Source organism: Tachyglossus aculeatus, chromosome 1, assembly GCF_015852505.1.
Source record: "Tachyglossus aculeatus isolate mTacAcu1 chromosome 1, mTacAcu1.pri, whole genome shotgun sequence".
NCBI classification, from domain to species: domain Eukaryota; kingdom Metazoa; phylum Chordata; class Mammalia; order Monotremata; family Tachyglossidae; genus Tachyglossus; species Tachyglossus aculeatus.
In genome coordinates this window covers 83,697,520-83,713,892 of record NC_052066.1, presented here as the reverse complement: position 1 = coordinate 83,713,892, position 16,373 = coordinate 83,697,520, and the positions used below count along the sequence as shown (strand labels likewise).

At 42.6% G+C, this 16,373-nt stretch overlaps 1 protein-coding gene across 2 annotated transcripts in view; it reads left to right on the top strand.

Moving 5' to 3' along the window:
* The window catches only part of PIK3CB (phosphatidylinositol-4,5-bisphosphate 3-kinase catalytic subunit beta), a 239,741-nt gene that overhangs the window by 187,210 nt on the left and 36,158 nt on the right, over positions 1-16,373 (top strand). For both annotated transcript variants that reach the window (XM_038743423.1, XM_038743427.1), the window contains 3 exons: positions 10,700-10,821; positions 11,956-12,099; positions 15,096-15,195. In XM_038743423.1, coding sequence (XP_038599351.1) covers positions 10,700-10,821; positions 11,956-12,099; positions 15,096-15,195 — 366 coding nt within the window. The remainder of the gene's footprint in view (positions 1-10,699; positions 10,822-11,955; positions 12,100-15,095; positions 15,196-16,373) is intronic.

The following is a 16,373-nucleotide window of genomic DNA, read 5'->3' as shown; positions in this document are numbered from 1 at the left end:
ACAGTGCTTTGCACATAGTAAACACTTAATAAGTGCCATTATTATTATTAGTATTGTAAGCAGTTAACAAACACCATCATTATTATCATTATAACACGTGTAATCTTATTGAAAGCTCGTTAGTTCAAATCAGTATAGATGTGTTTTGTTAGACTGTGCCAATCATCATATCCACACTCTACCCCCAATGACTGTTAATAATAATAATAATGGCATTTATTAAGCGCTTAGTATGTGCAAAGCACTGTTCTAAGCGCTGGGGAGGTTACAGGGTGATCAGGTTGTCCCACAGGGGGCTCACAGTCTTAATCCCCATTTTACAGATGAGGTAACTGAGGCCCAGAGAAGTTAAGTGACTTTCCCAAAGTCACACAGCTGACAATTGGCAGAGCTGGGATTTGAACCCATGACCTCTGACTCCAAAGCCCGTGCTCTTCTCACTGAGCCACACTGCTTCTCTAGACATTAACACACTTAAATGTCATGTGTGTTTCATTTACGCTATTTCTCTTCCAGTCTAGACTCTCGCTGAAAAGGAATGAGTTTAGGTCATAGCGACAGCTTGGAAATGTCAAGGCATTTTTCCATATCTACTCTGGCTTACTTTTCTAAAGCTGGGGGTTTCTTTTTATTTTTCTTGACTCATTTGAAAAAAATATATATATTGTCGGAAAATATTAATGAACTGAATAATGGGAAGAAGCTGTAGAAGTGTCAATTTTAGAGTTGGCCCCAAACCCTGAAGGGAGAATCGGAGCTTCTGGCTTCCTGCCGCTTGCCAAAAATAATATCCAGTTGTACATACCTAGCTTCAGTTTATTCATTTGCGTGTTTATGCACGTGTTCGGATTTCATTGTTCACCTTAGAGCAACTTCAGAGTGTATTTGATTCCATTGATTTATCTATATAATTATCCCTTTTCTTACCTCATTAAAAAGGAATCTGAGAGAATTGCATTCGCAAAGTTCCAGTTTAATTCTAATTCTGAATTGCATGCAGAAAGCAGTTAGAACCCTGTCTGGTGTATTTATTATGATCTACTTCGATATGTACTACAAAGTAAACCCAATACGTGACTGAAGGAACTTGTTGTCATAGTTTTATCAACTGCCAGTAGGACTTTTGCACTATTTGGTTTCAGGTCATTAGGAAGCATATGTAATTCAGGTTCCTGGGGAACAATAATGTTTATTTTCCTGAGGTAAATATAATTTAAAGTTCTCCTGTAGAGTGGAAGGGATCCAGCAACAGAGGCACATTGAAAGCTAAACTGTGGAACAATGCTGTTTGTAACTTTGTATAGAGAAAAAAAATCTATAGATCTCCTGTTTCAGTTTTCTGTGCAATTCTGAATGAGGGAGAAAAGAAAAGATTTCAATATTTTGGTTGGAATTCTGCCCAGCCTTCCGTCTACTCCAACGGATTCCAGTTCTAGTGGACAAGAGCAAATTATGCACATTCCCATACGTCCAGTGCACAAAGGCCTGAAGAACCAGGTATTTAGTATATTCAATTTTAGTTGGGCATACAATGCTGAAGGCTTAATAATAATAATAATAATGTTGGCATTTATTAAATGCTTACTATGTGCAAAGCACTGTTCTAAGCGCTTGGGAGGTTACAAGGTGATGAGGTTGTCCCACGGGGGGCTCACAGTCTTAATCCCCATTTTACAGATGAGGTAACTTAGGCACAGAGAAGTTAAGTGACTTGCCCAAAGTCACACAGCTGACAGTTGGTGGAGCTGGGATTTAATGGGACTACATACTAAATTAGAGATTAATCAAAGTAGTATTTATCATCCTCTTGCGTCCTGAAAAGAGGTGTTATAGAGGTATGGTGCCCTGCTTAATCCCTTGCATGAACAATTTATTATTTAATCAGAGTTTCAGAGTAGGAATGGACTTCAGGATCTAGGTTCTGTCCTAAATGCACTTACCTATCTTAGCCTTAAGGAGCTCTGGGAAAAGAGTTAATTTATCCCTCCTGGTTATTACCCTTCAGTGTCAAATCACCCTTACAGTCTGTGTGCCTGAATAAAAAAAACAACAATAATGCATTTGTACATACTAAAAAGTATTTTGGCATACTTGTTGATGAAATTGTCAAAAGGTTAGAATCCTGTTCCCCTAGTACCCATTATATGTTGTGCTGTATATTGATCTGTGACTATTTGCTCTTCACAAAGTTCTCTGTGAAGATTTTAACAACTCATTTTTAAAGTCAGAATTTATAAAGTCAGAAAGTCCAAGTGCTATAAAAATTAATTTATTATAATCAAAGAACTGTTCTCCCTCCTGCTTAGACTGTGAGCTCCACCTGTGGGAACTGGCCTGTGTCCAACCTCATTATCTTGTATCTACCCCAGCACTTGGCACATAGTAAATGCTTAACAAATACCCATGTTATCATTAATATTGTGTGTCTTTTGCAGAGCTTAAAGGTACTATCTACTTTTCTCAGAAAATACCTTATTGAGTTAAATAGTTGGCAGAGAATAATGTTAGAAATAGTAGTCTGCCAGTCTCACCTCCACAACGTCACCAAGATCCGCCCTTTCCTTTCCATCCAAACCACTACCTTGCTGGTTCAGTCTCTCATCTTATCCTGAGTGGATTACTGCATCAGTCTCCTTTCTGATCTCCTATCCTTCTGTCTCTCCCCGCTTCAGTCTATACTTCACTCGGACTATCTTTTTACAGAAACGCTCTGGGCATGTCACTCCCCTCCTCAAAAATCTCCAGTGGTTGCCTGTAAACCTTCGAATCAAGCAAAAATTCCTAACTCTCGGCTTCAAGACTCTCCATCATCTCGCCCCCTCCTACCTCACCTCCCTTCTCTCCTTCTAAAGCCCAGCCCGCACCCTCCACTCCTCTGCCGCTAACCTCCTCAGTGTGCCTCGTTCTCGCCTGTCCCGTTGTTGACCCCTGACCCTTGTCCTCCCCCTGGCCTGGAATGCCCTCCCTCCACACATCTGCCAAACTAGCTCTCTTCCTCCCTTCAAAACCCTACTGACAGCTCACCTCCTCCAGGAGGCCTTCCCTGACTAAGCTCCCCCATTGCCCCCCTCCCTCCCCCTGCCCCACCCCCTCCCCCTCCCCACAGCAGTTGTATATATTTATACATATTTATTACTCTATTTCATTTGTACGTATTTACTATATTTATTTTATTAGTGATGTGTATATAGCTATAATTCTATTTATTCTGATGGTATTGACACTTATCTACTTGTTTTGTTTTTTTGTCTGTCTCCCTGCTTCTAGACTGAGCCCATTTTTGGGTAGGGACTGTCTATATGTTGCTGATTTGTCCTTCCCAAGTGCTTAGTACAGTGCTCTGCACACAGTAAGCACTCAATAAATATGATTGAATGAATGAATACTAGTAGCATTTACTAAGTACCTGCTTGGTGCTGTGGATTGCACTAGGTACTTGTGAAGTACAGAATAAAGAATAATAATAACATTTGTGGTATTTGTTAAGCACTTACCATATGCCAAGCACTGTACTTAAGCTCTGGGGTAGATAAAAGATGATTGGACTCCTTATCTTCCCTCCCAAACCCTGCCCTCTCCCTGACTTTCCCATCACTGTAGACGGCACTACCATCCTTCCCATTTCACAAGCCCGCAACCTTGGTATCCTCCTCGACTCTGCTCTCTCGTTCACCCCTCACATCCAATCTGTCACCAAAACCTGCTGGTCTCACCTCCGCAACATCCCCAGATCCGCCCTTTTCTCTCCATCCAAACTGCTACCCTACTCGTTCAATCTCTCATCTTATCCCGACTGGATTACTTCATCAGCCTCCTCTCTGATCTCCCATCCTCCTGTCTCTCCCCAATTCATGCTGCTGCCCAGATCATCTTTGTGCAGAAACACTCTAGGCATGTTACTCCCCTCCTCAAAAATCTCCAGTGGCTACCAGTCAACCTACACATCAGGGAAAAACTCCTGACTCTCGGCATCAAGGCTCTCCATCACCTCGCCCCCTCCTACCTCACCTCCCTTCTTTCCTTCTACAGCCCAGCCTGCACCCTCCGCTCCTCTGCCACTAGCCTCCTCCCTGTGCCTCGTTCTTGCCTGTACCACCGTTGACCACATCCTCCCCCTGGCCTGGAATGCCCTCCCTCCGCACATCATCATCATCATCAATCATATTTATTGAGCACTTACTATGTGCAGAGCACTGTACTAAGTGCTTGGGAAGTACAAATTGGCAACATATAGAGACAGTCCCTACCCAACAGTGGGCTCACAGTCTAAAAGGGGGAGACAGAGAATAAAACCAAACATACTAACAAAATAAAATAAATAGAATAGATATGTACAAGTAAAATAAATAAATAAATAGAGTAATAAATCTGTACAAACATATATACATATATACAGGTGCTGTGGGGAAGGGAAGGAGGTAAGGCGGGGGGGGTGGAGAGGGGGACGAGGGGGAGAGGAAGGAAGGGGCTCAGTCTGGGAAGGCCTCCTGGAGGAGGTGAGCTCTCAGCAGGGCCTTGAAGGGAGGAAGAGAGCAAGCTTGGCGGATGGGCAGAGGGAGGGCATTCCAGGCCCGGGGGATGATGTGGGCCGGGGGTCGATGGCGGGACAGGTGAGAACGAGGTACGGTGAGGAGATTAGCGGCGGAGGAGCGGAGGGTGCAGGGTGGGCCGTAGAAGGAGAGAAGGGAGGTGAGGTAGGAGGGGGCGAGGTGATGGACAGCCTTGAAGCCCAGGGTGAGGAGTTTCTGCCTGATGCGCAGATTGATTGGTAGCCACTGGAGAATTTTGAGGAGGGGAGTAACATGCCCAGAGCGTTTCTGGACAAAGATAATTCGGGCAGCAGCATGAAGTATGGATTGAAGTGGAGAGAGACACGAGGATGGGAGATCAGAGAGAAGGCTGATGCAGTAGTCCAGACGGGATAGGATGAGAGCTTGAATGAGCAGGGTAGCGGTTTGGATGGAGAGGAAAGGGCGGATCTTGGCAATGTTGTGGAGCTGAGACCGGCAGGTTTTGGTGACGGCTTGGATGTGAGGGGTGAATGAGAGAGCGGAGTCGAGGATGACACCAAGGTTGCGGGCTTGTGAGACGGGAAGGATGGTAGTGCCGTCAACAGAGATGGGAAAGTCAGGGAGAGGGCAAGGTTTGGGAGGGAAGACAAGGAGTTCAGTCTTCGACATGTTGAGCTTTATGTGGCGGGCAGACATCCAGATGGAGATGTCCTGAAGGCAGGAGGAGATGCGAGCCTGGAGAGAGGGGGAGAGAGCAGGGGCAGAGATGTAGATCTGGGTGTCATCAGCGTAGAGATGATAGTTGAAGCCGTGGGAGCGAATGAGGTCACCAAGGGAGTGCGTGTAGATCGAGAACAGAAGGGGACCAAGCACTGAACCTTGGGGAACCCCCACATCCGCCAAGCTAGCTCTCTTTCTCCCTTCAAAGCCCTACTGAGAGCTCACCTCCTCCAGGAGCCCTTCCCAGACTGAGCCTCCTCCTTCCTCTCCCCCACCCAATCCCCCCGGCCCTACCTCCTTCCCCTCCCCACAGCACCTGTATATATGTTTGTACAGATTTATTACTCTATTTATTTTACTTGTACATATTTACTATTCTACTTATTCTGTTTTGTTAATATGTGTTAATATGTTTTGTTTTGTTGTCTGTCTCCCCCTTCTAGACTGTGAGCCCATTGTTGGGTAGGGACCGTCTCTATACGTTGCCAACTTGTACTTCCCAAGCGCTTAGTACAGTGCTCTGCACACAGTAAGCACTGAATAAATATGACTGAATTAATGAATGAATGAATTGGGTGGACACAGTCCCTGACCCACATGGGGCTCAAAGTCTTAATCTCCATTTTACAGATGATGTAATTGTGGCACAGAGAAGTGAAGTGACTTGTCCAAGGTCACACAGCAGTCAAGTGACAGAGGTCCATCTGACTCCTAGCCCCATACTCTATCCATCAGGCCACGCTGCTTCCCTGCCTTGAGGAACATACACTCTAATGGGGAACACAAAAATATTAATACTAGTGTGGTCAAAATAAATAATTGAGTAATCAGACGTAAAATCCATCACTGGGATTTGTTTACTGAGTGCCTACTAAGTGTGAGGTACTCTCCCAAGGGCTTGGTATATACGTCTTGCCGTGAAAGAACTAATTAAAGGAGTGAACAGATAGACAATAATTATTTACCAAGACTGGGAGCAAGAAGAAGAACAAGGACATAGCAGGAAATAGTACAAGTGGGTCAGGATGAAATAGTGAATGAATAATGAAATAATAGATACATCTCCAATGTGCAATTGGTTCTGTACCCTTTAAGCACTGGATAATCACCCCAGCTTTAGCCCCACAGAACTCAATTTATTGAAATATCTGCCTCCCCCTCTAGGCTCTAAACTTCTTGTGGGCAGGGAATGTTTGTACCAGCTTTGTTGCATTGTACTCTCCCAGGCACTTAGTACAATGTACTAAGTAACTGCTCAATAAATACTATTGATTGGTTGATTACAAGTAGGGAAATCAGCATGGCCTAGTGAATAGAGCACGGGCCTGGGTTCTAGTCCTGGCTCCGCCACTTGTCTGCTCTGTGACTTTGAGCAAGTCACTTAACTTTTCTGTGTCTCAGTTACCTCATCTGTGTGGGAAAGGGACTTGTGTCAACCTAATTATCTTGTGTATATACCCCAGCGTTTAGTGTAGTGCTTGGCACATAGTAAGCCCTTAACAAATACCATTAAAAAAATCCCCATCATACGGAATGATAAAAAAATGGCCCAGAAATAGGAAAGATTTGTCCAACATCATACTCAGACTTGAAACCTACTCAGTGTCCAGCTACTCAGCACACTGCTCTGTCCCACAAAAGCAGCCAAGTAAGCAAGCACAGGTGCAGGCTTGGAAAGGAATTGATTGGATATAAAGGAAACCATATCTTCATGGCAGTGTGAAGTTGAAATAGAGCCCCTGTCACTCAACCTCTTGAAGCCTTCTGCATCTCCTCCAACAGAGGGTCTCACAAAGAGTTAAAGGAGTTGGTTAAGACCTAAACTCAGCTTTCCAAATGCTCTTTCCTGAAAGTGGTTGCCTAGTGTGCTTTCTACTCATTCACCCTATTTTACTCCAAGAAGATGCAATTGTGTCAGTTTTTATGGTGTGAGTGTGACTAATGGTAATAGCCTGTTCAGAATTTTTGCTAGTTTCAGTTTACATAATTTTTCAAGTTTCTCAGTTGCACAGTACTGAAATGTTGCTTTGTTTAGTTCGAAGAACTCTTGACACACAAATCTGACATTATAAACAAACTGCTCATAAAGGCAGTTGCCAAGTATTAGTGCAGAGAAGAGCCAAAAAGAAACAATCTTTCATACCACTAGCCAATTTCGTCAGGGTGTTTGGATTAGGTGAATCAGGAGGAACAGAATGGGATTTCAATGTGGACAGTCCTATCGTCTTAAAACTGAGCTTCTTGGATTGGAATAATGAGATTGATTAGTTCTTGAGCGCTAATTTTGTGTTAAACATTGTAGTAAGCTCTTGGGAGAGTTCAGTCCAACAGAGTTGTTAAACACATCCCTTGCCCCCAAGGAGCTTTCAGTCTACAGTGGAGACAGACATTAATATAAATAAATTATTCCTACTTTCATTCATTTATTCAGTTGTATTTATTGAGCCCTTACTGTGTGCAAAGCACTGGATATGAATATGTGCTGTAGGTTGAGGGTGGGGTGAATTCCAATTGTCCAAAGGGTATAGATTCAAATGTATAAATGACGCAGAAGGAAGAGGGAACTGGGGAAAGGAGGGCTTAATTGGGCCTCTTGGAGAAGTGACTAGTGTTGCAGCATGGTGTATTGGAAAGAGCACATTCCTAGGAGTCAGAGCTCCTGGGTTCTAGTCCTGGCTCCACCACTTACCAACTATGTGACCTTACACAAGTCACGTAACTTCTCTTTGCCTCACTTCCCTCATCTGCAAAATGAGTTGGGAACCAGCATGGCATAGTTGATAAAACACCGGCCTGTGAATCGGAAGGTCATGGGTTCTAACTCTGGCTCTGCCACTTGTTTGCTGTGTGAACTTGGGCGAGTCGCTTCACTTTTCTGGGCCTCAGTTACCTCATCTGTAAAACAGGGATTGAGACTGTGAACCTCACGTGGCACAGGGACCCCAGCACTTAGAACAGTGCTTGGCAAAAAGTAAGTGCATAACAAATGCCATACCATAATTATCAATACCTGTTCTCCCTCCTACTTAGATTGTGAGCCTCATGTGGGACAGGAGCTGTGTCTGACCAGCGCTTAGTACAGTGTTTGGCACATGGTAAGTGCTTAACAAATGCTATTATCATTATTTTATCATAATAATAATAATGATGGCATTTGTTAAGCGCTTACTATGCAAAACACTGTTCTAAGTGCTGGGGAGATCCAAGGTGATCACGTTGTCCCATGTGGGGCTCACAGTCTTAATCCCCATTTTACAGATGAGGTAACTGAGGCTCAGAGAAGTTAAGTGACTTGCCCAAGGTCACACAGCAGACATGTGAGGGAGCCAGAATTAGAACCCGTGACCTGACTCCCAAGCCCGGGCTCTTTCCACTGAGCCACACTTATCATGCAGTGGTCAGGCTTCTGGTCTTTATTCTCGTAAAACCAGTAGTGCTTATTCTGGCAGTAGTCCATCCTCTTCTGAATTGATGTTAGTGTAACTTTTTACACCTCCCTCCTTGCCCCTGTACCATTCAATCGCACGAGTCTTGTGCTGCCATCTGTAAGATTCCCCAACACCAGTATCCACCTGACCATCTGCACTGATGTCATCAACTTTCAGAGATGCGGCCTGAATACCACAAAAGCACAGCTTTGCTCAATAATTCCATTGATTTTTGTCATTTTCTTCCTGCAGAACTACAAGTGGTATTTTTTTTTAATGGTATTTGTTAAGCACTTTCTAAGTACCAGGCACTGTTCTAAGCACGGGGGTAAATACAAAGTAATCGAGTTGGACACAGTTCATATCCAACATGAGATTTACAGTCTTAGTCCTCATTTTACAGATGAGGTAACTGAGGCAAAGAGAAGTGAAGTGACTTGCCTAAGGTCACAGAAGACAAATAATAAACTAGAATTAGACTGTGAGCCCACTGTTGGGTAGGGACTGTCTCTATATGTTGCCAATTTGTACCTCCCAAGTGCTTAGTACAGTGCTCTGCACACAGTAAGCGCTCAATAAATACGATTGATGATGATAAACCTGGAGCCGAGTGCCTCCTTCTGTTTGGCTCCTTGATTTGACTGGAATTGTAATTTACTGTATGGACCCCGAAAGGCCTGGAAGAATTGAGTTAGGATATTTCCTACTTGCATTGAATTAAGTCCAGTGCTCTTAAAGGGTGTGTCTACACTGGCAGTTTTCCCAAGTCAGAGACAATGATAATAATTGTAGTATTTGCTAAGTGCTTGCTATGTGCCAAACCCTGTTCTAAGAACTGCGGTAAATACAAGATAAGGTAATCAGGTTTCACCTGGGACTCAACCTAGGTAGGAGGGAGAACAGATACTGAACCCCCATTTCGCACATGAGGGAACTAAGGCATAGAGAACTGAAGTGACTTGCCTAGGGTCACACAGCAGGTATATGGTGGAGCCCAGGATTAGAACCCAGATCCTCCAACTCCCAATCCCATGGGAATCAGGTGGACATCCTATCTATGCTAGTCAGTCACATTGATCTGAAGGAAACACACCTATAGCTTCACTAAATTCATTCATTCAGTCATATTTATTGAGTGCTTAGTGTGCAGAGCACTGTACTAAGCGCTTGGGAAGTACAAGTTGGCAACATATGGAGACGGTCCCTACCCAACAACAGGCTCACAGTCTAGGACAAATGAAGATCTTGCAAGTGAAGCATTTTTATGCTGATACAAACTCTTGAAATGATAAAGCGTATTCTTATCTGAATAGAGTTTCTCCTAAACCAGAGTGAAAAATAATTTGCTTCTCACTGATAGTAAAAGAGTTTTCTGGTATCAATTTCCTCTAGTAGGTTTAGTAACTGACTTGTAATGTTTGGTTTATTATGATAAGCAAAAGCTGATTATTATCATTGTCGCTTTATCCAGAAGAAAAATAAATAGCTTGGTACCATTCACTTTGCGTTACTGTTACTTCACATTAGATGAGGTTTTCTTGTCACCTGAAGAATAATGACAAAATAAGGTAAATTTCCAGCAACTTTAACTCTGAGTTTAACAGTAGGTTGTTATAGTTATGGAAGATTTAAAGCCCCATTTTTCAAATGATTTTAATGCAAATTAATTAATAGAATAAATATTAAACCCCAACAGTGAACAGCTAAATTGGACATTTTAATTAATGCCTACCATTTTCCTTTCCCTAAAATCTGTTTTTCATTTTTGTTATTTTTATGAAAGCTCAATGAACCAAGATGTAGTTTAATTATACTAATAAATACTTGGCTTTTTTTAAACTATCCCTTTGACTTTGTTGCAGAAAACGGAATAAATAGTTCTGCTTTCAGTTGTGGAATCGGCAATAGAAATCATGTTGGAACTTCATTTTGTCATTTTGGATGATGAAACAAAGTTTCTCTTCTCACAGAGGAAAAAAAAATCTGTACTTCTTCCATTTCTTAAACGGCAGGACCTAACTATTGTCTATTTTTTAACAGCTTCAGGCTCTTCTTCAGATATGGCCTAAACTGCCTCCTAGAGAAGCCTTGGAGTTGTTGGATTTCAATTACCCAGACCAGTATGTGAGAGAGTATGCAGTGGGATGCTTGAAACAAATGAGGTGCCTATACTTTTATTGTTTTTCTGAAATGCATCAAATGTAGAATGCTTGTAAACTAAACTCTTGTAAAAAGGAAGAAACCCAGAATTATAAAAAGACCAGAGAAGTCTCCATCCTTAACTCTGAATGTAAATGTGACGAACAATTACTCAGGTGGAAGGTAATCTAGTGAAACTTTCCCTGGTACGTGTAAATCAGAGTTTATACATTTACGGGGAAAAGTGTAGAAGCGTGTTAAGTGGTAAGTGAACCCAATTATTGTGTGTCTTAACTGAGGTATGTCCCCCCTAGTTGGGTGGCCTTTGGAGATGGGAGAAAAGGAAGTGAGGAGTCAAATATTATGAGAATCCCGAAAGACCACCCAAATAGCTCAAATGAATTTTTCTGAGCTAATTTTTCCTGTTTGTAATTTTCCCTGAGGACAGTGAAACATCTCTTTAACAAGGTCCAGAAGAATGAGATAGTTGATGTTTTATGTGAGATAACAGGGCTTGTAGAGAGAGTATTATGGCATTTAATAGATGTGGTTCTATGGTAAATCAGCTGTTGTCATCTCAACATGATTGCTCTTCCTTTATCCTTGAATTCTAGGTACTACATAGTAAATAGAGATTATTTTAACATTGAAAAGTAATTATTAACTATATGTTATGACATTGAGATGTAAACAAGTAATTGTTCTGTTCACCCCTGCTAACTTGTTGCCTCCAAAGTGAAGTTTAGTCACACAGTATCAGAGAATCATAGGTAATATTTTTGTCGAGGCTTTTGGAACAGGGCCCCTATGATAGCTAAACTTCAAGAGAGAACAGTTTGCATAGTATACTAATGAGGAGAATGGAAAACATGCATTATAAAGGAAGGTCTCATATAAGGAAACAACTGTACGATGTTTGCCCATATGCCAAGCTTTATATGATTGAAATCAAAATCAAATTTCTATCTGCATGTTGAAGGATTATAGGTCCTTTACTTCCTTAGTTGTGTCTAAGCACACAACCCCTTTGTCGAATAGGATAGCATAAGAACTTACGTTTATTGCTATCATAACCATAATTACGATCTAGTCCCTGTCATTATTTTTGTTTTGTTTACTAGTCAGTTAACTTATTCAAGTAATCTTTTTTCTTTTAGCGATGAAGAGCTCTCGCAATACCTTCTACAACTTGTGCAAGTTCTGAAATATGAACCTTTTCTCGACTGTGCCCTCTCCAGATTTCTATTAGAAAGAGCACTAGCTAATAGAAGGATAGGTCAATTTCTATTTTGGCATCTTAGGTAAGCCATCATTTTGCAATTGAATTGTACCTGTAAACTTTTCTCCGTTTGTTTTTACTTCATTAGCAGCTTTGAATTAACTCAACATTCACCCTGAAAATGCACATGCTTTATTTCTAAATTTCATTAATCGTGTCATCATCTGCTTAATGGATAATCACATTTGTAAAGGACCCACAATATTGGGATTGTTAATAACCTAGTTTTGTTCAAATTACTCGACAAGCCTATACACATGCGTGCAGTGGGGAGCATGCTTGCCATGACTACTTGTACTTCCCAAGCGCTTAGTACAGTGCTCTGCACACAGTAAGTGCTCAGTAAATACGATTGATTGATTGACTAATTGCAATTAAGTTGCCTTTCTCTGCCTTCTGTGCCCCCTCTGTCCCCTCTACCCCCTCCTCCCTGTAATCCCCTCTCCATCTGAAATCATTCCCACGAGTTCCCACTCTGCCAATCCAACAGGTGAAGGACAGAATGGAAGTCTTGAGTTCTCATCCGTTGCCCTTTCCTCACCTCTTCTTCCCCTCTCCCTTCCACCACCTCTTGCTCTGAAACTTGCCTCTGAGGAGGGCCATAATTGAAAGCTATGGGCCTGCTGCCACTCTTGCAAACTCCAGTGGCACAGTAATTCAGCCTCAGCCGGGGAAAACATTTAAGGGACCAGTAGCTTCCTGCTGCCATTCTAGGTTCCTGCCTCGGCCTGGGTGAGGTGATGACTGAGAACAGTTCAGGCCCATGATATGGACAGGAGGGCGGCAGGTTTCGAAGATGGACCCAGAGTTGCCCCACTAGTACACTGGTGGCTCTAGCAGCAGACCCTGAGTGGTGGTGGGCAGCAGGCAGCATGGGTGCTGTGTGGTTGGCTCTCAAGGCCTCAGCTTCTCCCATCTGTGGAATTACTATTATTATATTTAAGTCCTTACTATGTGTCAAAGCACTGTTCTGAGTGCTGAGGTAGATGCCCGTCAGGTCAGACACAGTTCTTGACTCATACAGACTTACAGTCTAAGTAGAGGGGGAGAACAAACATTGAAATCCCATCTTAGGACATGAGCAAACTGAGGTACAGGGAAGTTATGTGATTTCCTCAAAGTCACGTAGCAGGATAGTGGCAGTACCGGGTTTAGAACATAGGCCTTCTGACTTCCAGGGCTGTGCTTTGACCGCAAGGCTATGCTGCTCCAGAGAGAGGCACGTAGAGGAGTTTCCAAGCATTTTACTAAAGAAAAGGCAACGCCATATGGATAAGAATGAAATGTCCGAATTGAAGGAGAGGCAAGAAATTTTTTTTTAAATAAACCCTTTTTTCTTAGTTCTCACTATTGAGAACTATCAGCCCCTTCCCCTTTTCACTTGGTAAATCAGAGGGAGCAGTCTCCGTTTTGCTGTCCGCAGAGCACCTCCAGCTCTTGAATCTCTGAGGAAAGTAGCAGAACAGTGCTCAGTACAGTACCCTGCATGCAGAATGCATTCAGCAAGTACCACTGATTGAAGAAGGCAAAGAGGAGGAAGAGCAGCATGGTGTAGCTGATAGACCATAGGCATGGGAGTCAGAAAGTCATGAGTTCTAATCCCGGTTCCGCCACTTGTCTGCTGGGTGACCTTGAGTAAGTCACTTCACTTCTCTGTGCCTCAGCTCATATGTAAAATGGGGATTGAGACCGTGAGCCCCACATGGGACAAAGACTCTGTCCAGCCTCACTTGCTTGTATCCACCCCAGCGCTTAGTAGTGTCTGGCACCTAGTAAGCATTTAACAAATACCATTATTATGTTATTATTATTATTATTTAGGACCGGGACTGTGTCCAACCCGATTATCTATCTACTCCATTACTTAGAATGGTGCCTGCCATATAGTAAGCTCTTAACAAATACCATTTTATTTTTAAAGGAGTAGGACAGGAGAGGAGAAAGCTTCTGCCTGGACATAGGACCTAGCAATTCCTTACGAAGTATTGATGAGGCTGCTCTGTAGCAGGAGGCACTAACTAGGTAAAATTAGTTTGTGCTTAATGAGGCTCTTGGCAGGAGCGAGCTGTTCAACATCCTGGGAGGGAACATTCTAACTAATTTAGGTGGCACATGTTCACTTTCAACTCACTTGCCATTAATTAAGCTGAGCTCAGTTCTCTCCCCTTGGTAAGTTAGATTCTTTCTTCACATTCATAGATGATGATGAAACCGACAACAAATTAAAGGTACATCCTCTCTCGCCTGGTGTAATCTGTCATTTCTGTTCTTTGGCAACTAGACATTTTTTGTTTTGTCCTAATACTCTGTTAATACAATTTTGCATTTGTCCTTTGACTAACCTTAATGTTTTGTTAAAAAGCAACCACGTGGAAGAGGAACAGAGTGTTGGTTTTTCATGTGGTGGACTTTTCTTATTGAATATCAATCTGAGTAGTAAAAATAATAATAATCATTATGATATTTGTTAAGCACTTACTATGTGCCAAGCACTGTTCTTAGCAGTGGGGTAGATACAGGGTAATCGGGTTGTCCCACGTGGGGCTCACAGTCTCAATCCCCATTTTACATATGAGGTAACTGAGGCACAGAGAAGTTAAGTGACTTGCCCAAGGTCACACAGCAGACAGGTTGCAGAGTCTGGAATTCGAATCCACATCTTATGACTCCCAAGCCCATGCACGAAAGCCCAAGCACGAAACCACAAGTAATAGTGGAGTATTGAAAATCCCACCCAGCATTTCTGCCACTTACTTGATAGCTGCCATTCCAGTCGTTCCTTGACATTTCAGCAATATTATGCGTTATTCAAGGAAACACACTGTACTCCAGGCCTTTCCTTAGCAGTGTCAGATCCTGCATATGTAAAGAACTTGTCTGGATATCTTAAACCCTTTCATAACTAAGTCAGCAGTAACAACAACAAAAATAAATGCTGTCTCCATCCCTTTTCCCTTACATTGCAGAATGTCAAATTAAAGTACCTTATGTAAATGAACTGTTTCCTCTTGTCTTTAGATCAGAAGTGCACATTCCTGCCATTTCTGTGCAATTTGGTGTAATACTTGAAGCTTATTGTAGGGGAAGTGTTGGACACATGAAAGTACTTTCCAAACAGGTATCGTATTGGGGTTTTTTTTGTGTGTTTGGGTTGAGGATGTTGTGTAGCAGCGTGAGAGCTCATGTAACTTGAGAAAGCTAATGGCTAGGCAGCCTTTGCTGAAAACTGAATCATAAAATGATGATCTTGGTGTGTGCAGATCCTGTAAAGACACAGTTACACTGATTGGAAGGAGAGCTCACCTCCTCCAGGAGGCCTTCCCAGACTGAGCCCCCTCCTTCCTTTTTTTTTTTAATGGTATTTATTAAGCGCTTACTATGTGCAAAGCACTGTTCTAAGCGCTTCCTTTCCCCCTCCCCATCCCACCCACCCTACCTCCTTCCCCTCCCCACAGCACCTGTATATATGTTTGTGCAGATTTATTACTGTATTTTACTTGTACATATTTACTGTTCTATTTATTTTATTTTGTTAATATGTTTTGTTTTGTTGTCTGTCTCCCCCCTTCTAGACTGTGAGCCCGCTGTTGGGTAGGGACCATCTCTATATGTTGCCAACTTGTACTTCCCAAGTGCTTAGTACAGTGCTCTGCACACAGTAAGCGCTCAATAAATACGATTGAATGAATGAATCGAGAGGGGAAATTCTGCTCCTCCAGCCACAGCTCCCCACCAACTTCTTCTTATTTTGTGCATTGGGTAAATGTCCTTATTCCTTATGCTGTTTCAAGGTTTTAGTGTTTCATTACTCCCAGTGTATCTGTTTCTGAGCCTTCCCCTTACCTCCTCCACCTGAAGTCATATACTGTGAGCCTGTTGTTGGGTAGGGACCATCTCTGTATGTTGCCGATTTGTACTTCCCAAGCGCTTAGTACAGTGCTCTGCACACAGTATGTGCTCAATAAATATGATTGGATGCATGTGGCCCCAGACTGAGCCCCCTTTTTCCTCTCCTCCTCCCCATCCCCCCGCCCTACCTCCTTCCCCTCCCCACAGCACCTGTTTATATGTTTATACAGATTTATTGCTCTATTTATTGTACTTGTACATATTTACTATTCTATTTATTTTGTTAATGATGTGCCTTTAGCTTTAATTCTGTTTATTCTGACGACTTGACACCAGTCCACATGTTTTGTTTTGTTGACTGTCTCCCCCTTCTAGAATGTGACCCCATTGTTGGGTAGGGACCGTCTTTATATGTCGCCAACTTGTAATTCCCAAGCGCTTAGTACA